The sequence below is a fragment of the Heterodontus francisci genome, chromosome 8, assembly GCF_036365525.1.
Source record: "Heterodontus francisci isolate sHetFra1 chromosome 8, sHetFra1.hap1, whole genome shotgun sequence".
Lineage (NCBI taxonomy): Eukaryota > Metazoa > Chordata > Chondrichthyes > Heterodontiformes > Heterodontidae > Heterodontus > Heterodontus francisci.
Genome location: NC_090378.1, coordinates 107,082,989 through 107,099,969, shown reverse-complemented (window position 1 = coordinate 107,099,969; position 16,981 = coordinate 107,082,989). Strand labels below are relative to the sequence as shown.

General features: G+C 46.0%; 1 protein-coding gene across 2 annotated transcripts in view; it reads right to left on the bottom strand.

Annotated features, from left to right (window-relative positions):
- Positions 1 to 16,474, bottom strand: part of atf6 (activating transcription factor 6) — a 516,610-nt gene extending 500,136 nt beyond the window's left edge. For both annotated transcript variants that reach the window (XM_068037874.1, XM_068037875.1), the window contains exon 1: positions 16,150 to 16,474. In XM_068037874.1, the coding sequence (XP_067893975.1) occupies positions 16,150 to 16,225 (76 nt within the window). In that variant the 5' untranslated portion in view covers positions 16,226 to 16,474. The remainder of the gene's footprint in view (positions 1 to 16,149) is intronic.
- Between the last annotated feature and the right edge of the window lie 507 nt (positions 16,475 to 16,981).

The following is a 16,981-nucleotide window of genomic DNA, read 5'->3' as shown; positions in this document are numbered from 1 at the left end:
CAGCATTCCGAAGGGATCGTTCCCTCCGCAACACCCTCGCCCACTCCTCCAATACCCCCACCACCTCGTCCCCGTCCCTTGGCACCTTCCCCTGCAATCACAGGAGGTGTAATACCTGCCCATTTACCTCCTCTCTCCTCACTATCCCAGGCCCCAAACACTCCTTTCAGGTGAAGCAGCGATTTACTTGTACTTCTTTCAATGTAGTATACTGTATTCGCTGCTCACAATGTGGTCTCCTCTACATTGGGGTGACCAAGCGCAGACTGGATGACCGCTTGGCGGAACACCTCCGCTCAGTCCGCAAGCAGGACCCTGAGCTTCCGGTTGCTTGCCATTTCAACACTCCCCCCTGCTCTCATGCTCACATCTCTATCCTGGGCTTGCTGCAGTGTTCCAGTGATCAACACAAGCTCAAGGAACAGCATCTCATTTACCGAATAGGCACACTACAGCCTGCCGGACTGAACATTGAGTTCAATAATTTCAGAGCATGACGGGCCCCCCCAATTTACTTTTATTTTTAGTTATTTTTTCTTTTTTTCTTTTTTGCATATTTTACAATTTTTTTTTTTTAATTTAATTTCATCTTAGTTGGTTCAGTTTGCTTACCCACTGTTTTTTTTCCATGTTTGTACTTGCTGCTGTTCAATCTTCAGTCCGTTAACACCCTATCTGTACTAATGCTTTGTCTTTCAACACACCATTAACATATTGTTTGCCTTTGCTCCATGACCTTTTGGTTAGCTATGTGGCCTTGTCCAATCTGCACCTTCTCCTTTGTTATCTCTTGCCCCACCCCCGCTTCACTTGCTTATAACCTTTGACATTTTTAACATTTGCTAGTTCTGAGGAAGGGTCACTGACCCGAAACGTTAACTCTGCTTCTCTTTCCACAGACGCTGCCAGACCTGCTGAGTGGTTCCAGCATTTCTTGTTTTTATATAAGAGCCAAATGGGAAATGGTGGGAGGAGAATAGTTGCCAGTTAGAGTGCTGTTATTCCAGCACCAAGCATACCAAGACAACTACATGGCAAATGCCCTTTCACCTGAAAACATCAACAACAGTGAAGCCCATGGAAAATTCTCAATATCTAACCTATCCAATGTCCCATTATTTCTGACATACCAAGTAATGTAAAACATCAGTGTGGAAATATTACAAGTGCATCATTTTACATGAGATGCATAACAAACCTCAGAAAAGGTTGCTTTTCTTTTAATTCTGGAAAGCAGTTCTACTACATGCAGACCTGTGCTGCAAAGGAATGTTGTGGCTGAGCTGGAAGTTTTATGAATATGCATCCACAAACTTTTTAAGTATTTGTTCTTGGGAAGTGAGCATCACTGGCAAGGACAGCATTTATTGCCCATCCATAATTGTCCTTGAGCAGGCAGTGATGAGGTGCTGCCTTGAACCACTGCAGTCCATGTGGTGCAGGTACACCCACAATTCTGCTGGGGCAGGGGTGAGGCGGCTTCCAGGTTTATGACCCAGCACAAGTGAAGGAACAGTAATAGAGTTCAGAGTCAGGATGGTGTGACAAGGTGTGGAATTAGCAGATGGTGGTCCCTCATGTCTGCTGATCTTGTCTTTCTAGATGAAGAGGTCATGGGTTTGGAAGGTGCTGTCGAAGGAGGCATGGTGAGTTGCTGCAGTGCATCTTGTAGGTGGCACACACTGCTATCACTGTGTCGGTGGTGGAGGGAGCAAATGTTAAAGATGGTGGATGGCGTGCCAATCAAGCGGATGCTTTTGTCCTGGATGGCGTCGAGCTCCTTGATTGGTCGTGGAGCTGCACTCATCCAGGCAAGTAGACAGAATTCCATTACACTCCTGACTTGCACTTTGTAGATGGTAAATAGGCTTTGGGAAGTCATGAGGTGAGTCACACACCACAGAATTCCCAGCCTCTGACCTGCTCTTCTATTTATGTGGCTGGTCCAGTTCAGTTAGTGGTCAATGGTAACACTCAGGATGTTGATGGTGGGGGATTCAGTGATGGTAATGCCGTTGAATGTCACAGGGAGATGGTTAGGTTCTCTATTGTTGGAGCTGGAACTTGCCCGGCACTGTCTGGCACAAATGTTACTTGCCACCTATCAGCCCAAGTCTGAATGTTGTCCAAGTCTTGCTGCAATATGGGACAGACTGCTTCAGTATCTGAAGATTTGCAAGTTGTACTAAGTAGTGTGCAATTATCAGCAAACATCCTCACATCTGACCTAATGATAGAGGGAAGGTCTGATGAAGCAAAAGGTGGTTGGGCCGAGGGCAATACCCTGAGGAACGCCTGTCACAATGACCTGAGGCTGAGATGATTGGCCTCCAAAAACCATAGCCATCTCCTTCAGTGTGAGATTGGTCTTCAACCAGTAGAGAGTTGTCCCCCACCCCCTGATTCCCATTGACTCCACAGTCAGTCAAATACAGCTTTGATGTCAAGGGCAGTCAGTCATTCTCACCTCACCTCTGGAATTCAGCTCTTTTATTTATGCTTGGACCAAGGCTGTAATGAGGTCTGGAGCCAAGTGGTGCTGGCAGAATCCAAACTGAGGATTGGGCAACAGGTTATTGGTGAATTAGTGTAAAGCCTGGCCCAGGTCGGGTATAAAATTAAAACTCGACCCAGGCCCGACTCAACCACAGCCAACCAGAAGCCTTTAATTTTTTTTCATGCCCGACCCGACATGAATCTCCTTCATCTGCTCCAGCAGGCTATTCCTGCAGCTGGAGTTGTGGGCAATCATGGGTAAGCCTGATCCTGTGACTTCCCAGAAGCAGTGTCCAGCCCGACCCAACCCCGAATGCTGGACTTTGAATTTCAATGCGGCCCCAACACATGTAGTCAGGTCTAGTCAGGTTCAGGTTGGGGACCCAGACTTTAAGTTCGTGCCACTTGATAGCACTAACGACAAGATATTGCATCACTTTGCTGATGAACGAGAATAGACAGATGAGGCAGTAATTGGCCAGATTGGATTTGTCCTTTTTGTGAAGAGGACATACCTGGGCAATTCTCCGCATCACTGGGTAGATGCCAATGATGTAGCTCTACTAGACTGTGGCTAGTTCTGGAACACAAGTCTTCAGTACTGCAGCCAGGATGTTGCAAGGTCCTACAGCCTTTGCTGCATCCAGTGCCATCAGCCGTGTTTGATATCATGTGGTGTCAATCAAATTGTCTGATGACTGGCACCTATGCTGCTGGGGACCTCAGAAAGCGGCAAAGATGGATCATTCACTCAGCACCTCTGGCTGTAGATGGTTACAATGCTTTAGCCTTGTTTTGGACAGACATGCTGGGCTCCACCATCATTGAGGAGAGGGATCCTCGTCCTCCTCCTGTTAGTTCTTTAATTGTCCATCACCATTCACAACTGAATATGGTAGAACTTTGATCTGATCCATTGGTTGTGGGATCCCTTAGTTCTGTCTATTCATGCTGCTTTTTTTTTTGCAGCGGCGACAGGGAGAGCGAGGTGGCAGCTGGCGACGACAGGGAGAGCGAGGTGGCAGCTGAGCAAGTCAGTCCTATATATTTGGGCAGCGGTTGAACCCGAGACACTACACCTGTAGTGTCTCCCACCCGCCCTCCTCTAACCAAAAAAAAAGGACTCGGTGGTGTGCAGATAAGGTAAGGCTTTTTCTATTTATTTTTTTTTGTGTGATTGGTAAAAACTTTTCGTTCCTTTTTCGTTTATCCAAGTTAAAACTAACTTAAGCTTAAGATTAAAAATGGCAGGAGATCTCAGACCCGTGTTATGCTCCTTTTGCTCAATGTGGGAGCTCAGGGACACGGCTGATGTCCCTGACTCCTTCACGTGCTGGAAGTGTGTCCAGCTGCAGCTCTTGTTAGACCGCATGACGGCTCTGGAGCTGCGGATGGACTCACTTTGGATGCCGCGATGCTGAAGAGGTCGTGGATCGCACGTTTAGCGAATTGGTCACACTGCAGATCAGGATTGCTGAGGGTGAAAGGGAATGGGTGACCAAAAGGCAGAGAAAGAGCAGGAAGGCAGCGCAGGTGTCCCCTGCAGTCATCTCCCTCCAAAACAGGTATACTGTTTTGGATACTGTTGAGGGAGATGGCTCACCAGGGGAAGGCAGCAGTAGCCAGGTTCATGGCACCGTGGCTGGCTCTGCTATTCAGAAGGGCGGGAAAACGAGTGGAAGGGCTATAGTCATCGGGGATTCGATTGTAAGGGGAGTAGATAGGCGGTTCTGTGGTCGAAAATGAGACTCCCGAATGGTATGTTGCCTCCCAGGTGCACAGGTCAGGGATGTCTCAGATCGGCTGCAGAACATTCTGAAAAGGGGAGGGTGAACAGCCAGTTGTCGTTGTGCACATAGGCACCAATGAAAGAGGTAAAAAACGGGATGAGGTCCTACAAGCAGAATTTAGGGAGTTAGGAGCCAAGTTAAAAAGTAGGACCTCAGAGGTAGTAATCTCAGGATTGCTACCAGTGCCACGTGATAGTCAGAGTAGAAATGAAAGAATAGTCAGGATGAATGCGTGGCTTGAGAGATGGTGCAGGAGGGAGGGGTTCAGATTTTTGGGACATTGGGACCGGTTCTGGGGGAGGTGGGACTATTACAAATTGGACGGTCTACACCTGGGCCGGACTGGAACCAATGTCCTTGGGGGTGCTTTTGCTAACGCTGTTGGGGAGGGTTTAAATTAATGTGGCAGGGGGATGGGAACCAAATGAGGTCAGTGGACAGTAAGGAGGTAGTAACTAAAGCCTGTAAGGAACTAGATAATGAAGTCAGCATGACTAAGGGAAAGAGTAGACAGGGAGCAGATGAACACAAAGGGACTGGTGGTCTGAGGTGCATTTGTTTTAATGCAAGAAGTGTAGTAGGTAAGGCAGATGAGCTTAGGGCCTGGATTAGTACCTGGGAGTATGATGTTATTGCTATTACTGAGACTTGGTTGAGGGAAGGGCATGATTGGCAACTAAATATCCCAGGATATCGATGCTTCCGGCGGGATAGAGAGGGAGGTAAAAGGGGTGGAGGAGTTGCAGTACTGGTCAAAGAGGATACCACAGCTGTGCTGAAGGAGGGCACTATGGAGGACTCGAGCAGTGAGGCAATATGGGTAGAACTCAGAAATAGGAAGGGTGCGGTAACAAAGTTGGGGCTGTACTACAGGCCTCCCAACAGCGAGCGTGAGATAGAGGTACAAATATGTAAACAGATTATGGAAAGATGTAGGAGCAACAGGGTGGTGGTGATAGGAGATTTTAATTTTCCCAACATTGACTGGGATTCACTTAGTGTTAGAGGTCCAGATGGAGCAGAATTTGTAAGGAGCATCCAGGAGGGTTTTCTAGAGCAGTATGTAAATAGTCCAACTCGGGAAGGGGCCATACTGGACCTGGTGTTGGGGAATGAGCCCGGCCAGGTGGTTGAAGTTTCAGTAGGGGACTACTTTGGGAATAGTAATCACAATTCTGTAAGTTTTAGAATACTCATGGACAAAGACGAGAGTGGTCCCAAAGGAAGAGTGCTAAATTGGGGGAAGGCCAACTATACCAAAATTCGGCAGGAGCTGGGGAATGTAGATTGGGAGCAGCTGTTTGAAGGTAAATCCACATTTGATATGTGGGAGGCTTTTAAAGAGAGGTTGATTAGCGTGCAGGAGAGACATGTTCCTGTGAAAATGAGGGATAGAAATGGCAAGATTAGGGAACCATGGATGACAGGTGAAATTGTGAGACTAGCCAAGAGGAAAAAGGAAGCATACATAAGGTCTAGGCGGCTGAAGAAAGACGAAGCTTTGAAAGAATATCGGGAATGTAGGACCAATCTGAAACGAGGAATTAAGAGGGCTAAAAGGGATCATGAAATATCTTTAGCAAACAGGGTTAAGGAAAATCCCAAAGCCTTTTATTCATATATAAGGAGCAAGAGGGTAACTAGAGAAAGGATTGGCTCACTCAAGGACAAAGGAGGAAAGTTATGCGTGGAGTCAGAGAAAATGGGTGAGATTTTAAACGAGTACTTTGCATTCACCGAGGAGAGGGACATGACGGATGTTGAGGTTAGGGACAGATGTTTGATTACTCTAGGTCAAGTCGGCATAAGGAGGGAGGAAGTGTTGGGTATTCTAAAAGGCATTAAGGTGGACAAGTCCCCAGGTCCGGATGGGATCCCAGGTTACTGAGGGAAGCGAGAGAGGAAATAGCTGGGGCCTTAACAGATATCTTTGCAGCATCCTTAAACACGGGTGAGGTCCCGGAGGACTGGAGAATTGCTAATGTTGTCCCCTTGTTTAAGAAGGGTAGCAGGGAAAATCCAGGTAATTATAGACCGGTGAGCCTGACGTCAGTGGTAGGAAAGCTGCTGGAGAAGATACTGAGGGATAGGATCTATTCCCATTTGGAAGAAAATGGGCTTATCAGTGATAGGCAACATGGTTTTGTGCAGGGAAGATCATGTCTTACCAACTTAATAGAATTCTTTGAGGAAGTGACAAAGTTGATTGATGAGGGAAGGGCTGTAGATGTCGTATACATGGACTTCAGTAAGGCGTTTGATAAGGTTCCCCATGGTAGGCTGATGGAGAAAGTGAAGTCGCATGGGGTCCAGGGTGTACTAGCTAGATGGATAAAGAACTGGCTGGGCAACAGGAGACAGAGAGTAGCAGTGGAAGGGAGTTTCTCAAAATGGAGACGTGTGACCAGTGGTGTTCCACAGGGATCCGTGCTGGGACCACTGTTGTTTGTGATATACATAAATGATTTGGAGGAAAGTATAGGTGGTCTGATTAGCAAGTTTGCAGACGACACTAAGATTGGCGGAGTAGCAGATAGTGAAGGGGACTGTCAGAATACAGCAGAATATAAATAGATTGGAGAGTTGGGCAGAGAAATGGCAGATGGAGTTCAATCAGGGCAAATGCGAGGTGATGCATTTTGGAAGATCCAATTCAAGAGTGAATTATACAGTAAATGGAAAAGTCCTGGGGAAAATTGATGTACAGAGAGATTTGGGTGTTCAGGTCCATTGTACCCTGAAGGTAGCAACGCAGGTCAATAGAGTGGTCAAGAAGGCATACTTTCCTTCATCGGACGGGGTATTGAGTACAAGGGTTGGCAGGTCATGTTACAGTTGTATAAGACTTTGGTTCGGCCACATTTGGAATACTGCGTGCAGTTCTGGTCGCCACATTACCAAAAGGATGTGGATGCTTTGGAGAGGGTGCAGAGGAGGTTCACCAGGATGTTGCCTGGTATGGAGGGCGCTAGCTATGAAGAGAGGTTGAGTAGATTAGGATTATTTTCATTAGAAAGACGGAGGTTGAGGGGGGACCTGATTGAGGTGTACAAAATCATGAGAGGTATAGACAGGGTGGATAGCAAGAAGCTTTTTCCCCCCCCAGAGTGGGGGATTCAATTACATGGGGTCACGAGTTCAAAGTGAAAATGGTAAAGTTCAGGGGGGATATGCGGGGAAAGTTCTTTACGCAGAGGGTGGTGGGTGCCTGGAACGCGTTGCCAGCGGAGGTGGTAGACGCGGGCACGATAGCGTCTTTTAAGATGTATCTAGACAGATACATGAATGGGCAGGAAGCAAAGAGATACAGACCCTTAGAAAATAGGCGACATGTTTAGATAGAGGATCTGGATCGGCGCAGGCTTCGAGGGCCGAAGGGCCTGTTCCTGTGCTGTAATTTTCTTTGTTCTCTAGTCCTGTCTTATAGTTTCACTAGGATGGCACCTCATTTTAAGGTATGGTCTTAATCCTGGCATGCTGTCCTACACTACTCATTAAACCAGGCCATGAGGTTACAGATTGTGGTTGAATACAATTCTGCTGCTGATGGCCCACAGCACCTTAAGAGATATCCAGTTTTGAGCTCCTAGGTTTCTTCTGAGTCTATTTGATTTAGCACGATGGTAATGCCACACAATACAATGGAGGGTGTCCTCAGTGCGAAGACGGAACTTCATCCCTACGGGACTGTGTTGTGATTACCCCTACAAATACTATCATGGACAGATGCATCTGTGACAGTTAGATAGGTGAGGACAAGGTCAAGTAGGTTTTTCCCGCTCGTTTCTCTTGCAAACTACTGTAAGCCCGAGCAGATATGTCCTTCAGGCCTCGGCCAGCTCAGTCAGTAGTGGTGCTACCAAGCCACTCTTGGTGATGGACATTGAACTCCCCCACCCATAGTACATTCTGTGCCAAGCTCAGTGCTTCTTCCAAGTGGTGCTCAACATGGAGGAGTAGTAAATCATCAGGTGAGGGAGGGCAGTAAGTGGTAACCAGCAGGAGGTTTCCTTGCCCAGGTCTGACCTGATGCCGAGAGACTTCATGGGGATCAAAGTCAATTTTGAGGACTCCCAGGGCCGTTCCCTCCTGACTGCGTAACACTGTGCTGCCACCTCTGCCCTGCCAGTGGGACAGGACATACCCAGGGATGGTGATGGAGGAGCCTGGGACGTTGGTTCGAAGGTATGATTAGGTGAGTATGACTATATAGGCTGTTTTATTCTTATTCAATTTTTCTGTAGCAGTTTGATGTAACTGAGTCGCTTGTTAGGCCATTTCAGGGGGCAGTTAGGAGTCAGCCACATTGCTGTGGGTCTGAAGTCATATGTAGGCCAGACCGGGTAAGGATGGCAGATTACATCCTTGAAGGAGATTAGTGAACCAGATGGGTTTTACAGCAATCCAGTAGCTTCATGATCATTAATGAGATGCGATTTAATTAATTAATGGAATTTAAAATCCACCCCCCCCCCACCCCCCCACAGTTGCCGTGTTGGAGTTTGAACTCAAGTCTACACAGCATTAGTCCAAGCCTCTGGATTACTAGCCCAGTAACATCACTATGCTCCCATCCACCTAAATCTTAATACAACTAGGTCAAATACAAACATGGAAGAGCCAGTAATAAACAAAAAAATCTGCATTGTAAACAGTATTTAATTGTCTTTTTTGGAAATGTTGATCAATATAACATGGTACATTTGAGAACAAATGTCTGTACAGCAGCCTCCTGATGCACCATTAATAACTTATGCGATCATATACGGAGCATCCCAAAGTGATGCAGGGAGTATGGTTGGGGCGGGGGTGACTACTTCGATTAAAAATGTCTGTACCCATGCAATGAATTTAGTGTCCATCTCTCACTGATTCAAAGCAGTCTACTGCTTCGGGGTGGAAACAGAAGATATAAAGACATAAAAAGGAATGGATAGCTTCAGCTTATCCTGTACTGATGTGGAAAGAAATTGCAGTGATGTAGAGACATGAGCACCCTCTGCTGGGGGGACAAAAATCTGACAGCAACCGGTCTTCCCAGACAATCCACAATAATTTGCATTTACGCACCGTCCTCAACATAGAAAAACGTCCCAACGTGTTTCACAGAACTGTAATCAAATGCAAATTGACACCAAGTCACAAAATGAGATTCAGAGAAGTAGACTTTAAGAATGGTCTTAGAGACAGAGATGGAAAGGTTTAGCAAGGGAATTCAAGAGATTAGGTTCTGGACAACTGAAAGCCAAAGCAGAGGTGAAGTGAGTGGGGGATGCACAAAGGGGCAGAGTTGGAGGAAAATAGAGTTCTTGCAGGGTTGTAGGAGATTACAGAGAAAGGAAGGGACAAGGCCAGGAAGTGATATTAACACAAGATGAGAATTTTCAATGTGAGGCGTTGAGGGACCAATAGTCAATGTAGGTCAGTGAGCAGTATTGATGGGCGAACGAGACTTGGTGCAGATTTGGATACAGACAGTACAGTTTCGGGGCAGCTGAAGTTTATGTCGGGTGGATGGGAGGCCAACCAAGAGTGTAATGGAATAGTCAAGTCTGGAGGTAACAAAAGCATAGATGGGGGCTTCACTGACAGTGGAAATGAGACAGACAGGCAATATTACTGAAGTGAAAGTATGTGATTTTTTGTGACGGAGAGGATATGAGATTAGAGGCTCAGCCTGGGCTCCAATAGGATATTGAGGTTGCTAACAGTTGATTTCAAAGAAAGACTGTGTGTAATTGGTGGCAAAGCTCAAAACACAATGGCTTTTGGTTTTTTTTTTTATAATTTGTTTCATGGGTTACGGGCATCACTGGAAAGGCCAGCATTTGTTGCCCATCCCTAATTGCCCTCAAGAAGGCGGTGGTGAGCTGCCCTTCTTGAACTGCTGCAGTCCATCTGGTGCGGGTACACTCACAGTGCTGTTAGGAAGGCAGTTCCAGGATTTTGACGGCAATATAGTTCTAAGTCAGGATGGTGTGTGACTTGGAGGGAAACTTGCAGGTGGTGGAGTTCCCACTCATCTACTGCCCATGTCCTTCTAGGTAGAAGAGATTGCAGGTTTGGAAGGTGCTGTCAAAGGAGGCGTGGTGAGTTGCTGCAGTGCATCTTATATATATAGTACACACTACTGCCACTGTGCATCAGTGGTGGAGGGAATGAATGTTTAAGGTAGTGGATGGGGGCCGATCAAGCAGACTGCTTTGTTTTGGATGCTGTCCAGCTTCCTGAGTGGTGTTGGAACTGCACCCATCCAGGCAAGTGGACAGCACTCTGATCACACTCCTGACCTAGTGCCTCATAGATGAACAGGCTTAGGGGAGGTGGATTACTTGCCATAGAATTCCCAGCCGCTGACCTGCTCTTGTAGCCACAGTATTTATGTGGCTGCTCCAGTTCCGTTTTTGGTCAATGGTAAGCCCTAGGATGTTGATAGTGAAGGATTCAACGATGGTAATACCATCGAATGTCAAGGGACGTGAACAGATTCTTTCTTATTGGAGATAGTCATTGCCTGGCACTTGTGTGATGCGAATGTTACTTGCCACTTATCAGCCCAAGCCTGGATGTCCAGGTCTTGCTGCTTATGGAGACGGACTGCTCCAGTATCTGAGGAGTTGTGCACGGTACTGAACACAGTGCAATCATCAGCAAGCATCCCCACTTGGGACCTTATGATGGAGGGAAGGTCATTGCTGAAGCAACTAAAAATGACTGGACCTAGGACACTACCCTGAGGAACTCCTGCAGCAATGTCCTGAGCCTCCCAGTGTTTAAACTATCCAATGCTCCATTATCCAAATACTAACCAAATGCAGTCCTGCTGAATATCTGACAGATACTGTAACTCTACACATGCAGACCAGAGCTCTGGAGAATTGGGGCATTCTATTGTAAATATCTACAATTGCAAGTGCTACAATTCAGTGATCAAAGTCTTGACCTTCCAGAACAAGCTGACATTTTTACCTGCCAAATAGGTCAAATATATTACAGAACACACACCCCTCAATCGCATTTCTAAACAGCACTTTTGAGAAAACTGTAGACAATGGCAAATCCAGAGTTCGCTCACCAGCTGGAAATGAAAGTCTACCATTGCAACCGGGACCCATTTTTTTTTCCACAAGTCCCCAGCCTCAAAACCGACCTCACTGTCCATCCCCGAAAAAGGGTCCAGCTGCAATGAGGGTTAAAGCCACATCATCTAGACCCTTCTTATAATCAGCACCCTTGCAATCTCCACACAAAACAAATGCATCATATCTACAAATTTTAAATTACTTCATTTAGGAAATCACAGTCAAGTTTATTTATGGTACTGCTTTGGTTTGGGACAATTTCCAATCGCGAAATTGGAGAACAGCCCTTTTGGAAAAATGCTCCAATCTGTTTTCTGGGACTGCCCAATTCTATTGTTCCGAGTGGTGAACATAACTGACTGACTGCTCTCAAATACTACTGTCTGGGAACCAATAAGTTGGAGTATACTCTTAACAACTTATATTTATATAGCGCGTTTAACGTAATAAAATGCCTCAAGGTGCTTCACAGAAGCACAATCAGACACTGAGCCACTTAAGGTGATATTAGGTCAGATGGCCAAAAGTCTGGTCAAAGAGGTAGGTTTCAATGACTGTCTTGAAAAGGAGGAAAGAAGAACACAGAGGCAGAAAAGTATAGGAAGAGAATTCAAAATCTTAGGGCTGAGGTAGCAAAAGGCACGGCCAACAAAAGTGGAGCAATTAAAATCTGTGATGCACAGGAGGGCAGAATTAGAAGAGAACAGATACCCGAGAGAGTTGTGGGGCTGGAGATTACAGAGATGGGGAGGGGCGACGCCATTCTGGGAATTGAAAAAAAACAGACAAGAATTTTAAAATGCTGCTTGACCAGCAGCCAATGTAGTTCAACCAGCTCACATGTGATATGTGCACGGGACTTTGTGCAATTAAGGACATGTGCAGCAGAGATTTGGTTAACCTCAGGTTTACAGAAGGTACAATAGGGGAGACCAGACAAAAATGACTTAAAATAGACAAGGCTCAAGATAATAAAGGCATGAACGAGTGTTTCAGCAGCAGATGACCTGAGGCAGGAGCAAAGTCAAGTGATGTTATGGAGTTGTAAAAAGGCAGTGATGGTGTGAATATGTGGCCAGAAGCTCAACTCGGGGTGAATTATGACATAAAGATTGCAAACAGACTGGTTTAATCTCAGACAGTTTCCAGGGAGAGTCACAGTCATTTACAGCATAGAAGGAAGCCATTTGGCCCATCAAGTACATGCTGGCTCTTTATGGAGCAGTCCAGTCTGTCCCACTCCCCCGGTTGATACTCACAGCCCTGCATGTTTATTTCCCTCAAGTGCCCATCCAACTTCCTTCTGAAATCATTCATCTCTTCATTTCCATCACCCTCATGGGCACTGAGTTCCCAAGTCTTTACCACTCCCTGCGTAAAAAAGTTCTTCCTCACATTCTCTCTGCATCTCTTATCCAAAATCTTCAATCTGTGTTCTCTAGTCTTTTGTGCCATCATTAATGGGAACAGTTTTTACTTGCCTAACTTATCTAAACCTATCATAATTTTGTACACCTCGATCAAATCTCCCCTCAATCTCCTTTGCTCCAGGGAGAACCTCAGCTTTTCTAACATTGTAACTAAAATACCCCATCCTTGGAATCATTCTGGTTAGTCTCCTCTGCAACCTGTCAAGGACCCTCCCATCCTTTTCTTTTTTAATTCTGTCTTGCGATGTAGGCATCGCTGGCAAGGCCAAAATTTACTGCCCATCCTTAATTACCCTTGAACTGAGTGGCTGGTTAGGCCATTTCAGAGGGCAGTTAACAGTCAACCACATTGCTGTGGGTCTGGAATCACATGTAGGCCGGACAGGGTAAGGACAGCAATTTCCTCCCCCTAAAGGACATTAGTGAACCAGATGGGTTTTTACCACAGTTAATGATAGTAATGGTGCCATGAAACCGAGACTAGCTTTCCCTTGCAGATTTTTCATCAAAAAATTGAAACTTTTATCAATTCAATTTAAATTCCACCAGTTGCTAGTGATGGGATTTGAACCTGTTTCCCCAGGGCATTAGCCTGGGCCTCCAGATTGGTAATCCAGCGACATTTCCTCTACACCGCCATCTCCCTACTTACTGAAATGTGATGACCAGAACTGGATGCAATACTCTAGCTCGGGGCCTAACCAGAGCTTTATAAAAGGTTCAGCATATTTTCCCTGCTTTTGCACTCTGTGCTTCTATTTATGAACACCAAGATCCTATATGTATTGCTAACCACTCTTTCAATATTCCCTGCCACCTTCAAATATCTATGCACATGCACCCCCAAGTCCCTCTGTTACTGCACACTCTTTAGAACAGTGCCAATAAGTCTACATTGCCTCACCCAGTCCCCTTCTGCCAAAATGCATCAATTCACACTTGTCAGTATTAAATTCCATCTGCCACTTGTCTGCCCATTCTGCTAGCCTATCTATGTCATGATGCAGCTGGTTCATATCATCCTCATTGTTGGCCACTCCTCTAAGTCTAATATCATCGATAAATTGAGATTCTACTCTGTATTCCAAGATCCAAGTCACTTATATATAGCAAAAAAAAAAAACAGTGGTCCTAGCACTGACCCTTGGGGAACATGACTGCCACCATCCTCCAGTCTGAAAAAAAAATTACCACGACTTGCTGTTTTCTGACAAACCAATTTTTTTTATCCACTTGGACATTGGCCCTCCTACTCTGTGAGGCTCAGTTTTGTTAACTTGCCTTTTATGTGGTACTTTATCAAATGCTTTCTTAAAATCCATATAGACAACATCCACCACATTCCCTTCATCAACCTTCTCTGTTACTTCATCAAAAAATTCATCGAGCATGATTTGCCTTTTTCAAATCCATGCTAGCTATTATTAATTAACTCAAACCTCTCCAAGTGTCTGTTGATATTTCCCCCCAGAATATTGTTTCTCAAACCCTACCCACCAGTGATGTTAAACTAACTGGCCTGTAATTGCTAAGACTGTCATCACACCCTTCCTTGAATAAGGGTGTGACTTTTGCAACTCTCAAATCCTCTGGCACCTCCCCAGCATCAAAGGAAAATTATGGAAAGCCCTGCCGCTATGTACAACCCCACTTTCTTTTGCAACCTGAGATTGAAGCTCGCCAAGCCAGGTGACTTACCTACCTTAGGTATACCCAGTTTTTCCACGACCTCCTCCCTCTCAATTTTTACCCTAACCACTGCCTCGACTCTCTCCGCTTCTCCTGATAGTTTGTCAGATTCTTCTTTCTTAGTAAACACCCATACAAAGTATTAACTCAGAATTCTAGCTTTGCATATCTTTGTTCCTTATTAGGCCCCACTGTAACTCTTACTACCTGCTTAATATTTACACACCAGAGGATTTTTGCATTCCCTTTTATGTTAAACATCATTCTATTCTCATATTCTCTTTTTTTCATCAGTTTCATGGGTTGTGGACATTACTGGCAATGCCAGCTTGGTTGCCAATCCCCAGCTGCCTTTGAGGAAGTGGCAGTGAGCTGCCTTCTTGAACTGCTGCAGTCCATCTGGTGCAGGTACAGCCATAGTGCTGTTAGGGTGGGAGTTCCAGGATTTTGATCCAGGGACAGTGAAGGAACAGTGATATAGTCCCAAGTCAGGATGGTGAGAGACTTGGACGGGAACTTGCAGGTAATAGTGTTCTCATGCCCTTTGTGGTGGAGGGAGCGAATGTTTAAGGAGAGATGGGGTGCTGATAGATGGTGTTGAACTTCCTAAGTGTTGTTGGAGGTGCACTCCTCCAGGCAAGTGGAGAGATGGAGAGTATTCAATCACACATCGGTGCCTTGTGGATGGTGGACAGGCTTTGAGGAGTCAGGAGGTGGATTACTCACCACAGAATTCCAAGCCTCCGACCTGCTATTTATATGCTCAAGTTTAGTTTCTGGTCAATGGACGTTGGTAGTGGGGGAATCGGCGACAGTAATGTCACTGAACATTAAGGAGAGATGGTCAGATTCCCTCTTGTTGGAGATCTTCATTGCCTGGCACGAAGTTACTTGCCACTTAACAGCCCAAGCTTGACTGTTGTGCAGGTCTTGCTGCATATGGGCACAGACTTCTTCAGTATCCGAGAAGTCACGACTGGTCCTGAACATTATCCAAATCATCAGTGCACATCCCCACTTCTGACCTAATGATGGAGGAAAGGTCACTGATGAAGCAGCTGAAGATGGTTGGGCCTGGGACACTACCCTGAAGAACTGCTGCAGCCAACAATCACAACCATCTTCCTTTGTGCTAGATAGAACAGTGGAGAGTTTTTCCCTTGATTCCAGTTTTGTTAGGGCTCCTTGATGCCACCCTCGGTCAAATGCTGCCTTAATATCCAGGGCACTCACTCTCACCGGAGTGCTGGAGTTCAGCTCTTTTGTCCATGTTTGGACCAGGGCCGTAACGAGGTCAGGAGCCGAGCGACCCTGGTGGAACCCAAACTGAGCATCGGTCAGTATGTTAATGCTGTTTAAATGATGCTTGAGTGCACTGTTGATGACATATTGCATCACGTTGTTGATGATCCAAAGTAGACTGATGGGGCAGTAATTCGCCGTTTTGGATTTATCCTGCTTTTTGTGGATGGAACATAACTGAGCAATTTTCTACAAAGTGGGGTAGATGCCAGTGTTGTAGCTGTACTGGTCCTAACTCTAATCCCAAACCACTGCCTTTACCCCCAGACTCCAGTTCCTGCCCATAATCTCCAATCCACTGCCCGCACCCCAACCCTCCCCTCTCCCTCACCCTCCACTCCCCTCACCCCCACCACTTACCCCATTCCTGGTCTCGGGACGCGCTGCCAATGTCGCTCCCCGCTGGGTTCCGCCGCTCGCTCAACTCTGTGGCCATGTCCCAGCTGACAGGCCGGTCCTAGTCCCGATCTCGGTCCTGGGTCTGTTCCTGGTTTGTCCCGGTCTCCGTCGCTGTGTCCTTCCAAGTTTTACTTCTCCCTCTCTAACTCGCTCGCTCTGTCTGTGTGTCTATCTATCTATCCCGGTCTCTCTATCTATCTATCCCGGTCTCTCTCTTCCGGTTTATTTCTCTGTCGTGTGTCTGTTCTGTTTTTAAGGCTTTTTCCGTCACATCAACAACTTGCCGACTACGGCGAGTCCGGAAGATCAAACAGCACCAGCTCGAAATCGTGCAATCGCACCAACTATGACAACCCCGGCTCCTTCGTTGTTAAGCTGCAGCTATTGAGTGAGTTCAATTTTCGTCGCCAAATAATCAAGGAAGACAAAACATACGTAGTGCACGAAACACTGTTTGTTAGTTATGGATCACAACTTAAAGTTAAGGTTGGATACACAAAAACAGATTATCTGGTCATTAACACATTTTGTGGGAACTTGCTGTGCGCAAATTGACTGCCACGTTTCCTGCATTATAATGGCGATTACAGTTCAAAAATGCTGTAAAGTGCTTAGGGATGTCTGCTGGTCGTGTAAGGGGCTATATAAAAGCAAATCTTTCTTTACAAATGCTTAACAGACAAACTGAAATTAAGGAAATAGAGTCATAAAGTTTTACAGCACAGAAACAGGCCCATCGGCCAAACGCGTCTGCGCCGACCATCAAGCACCCGTCCAATCTAATCCCATTTTC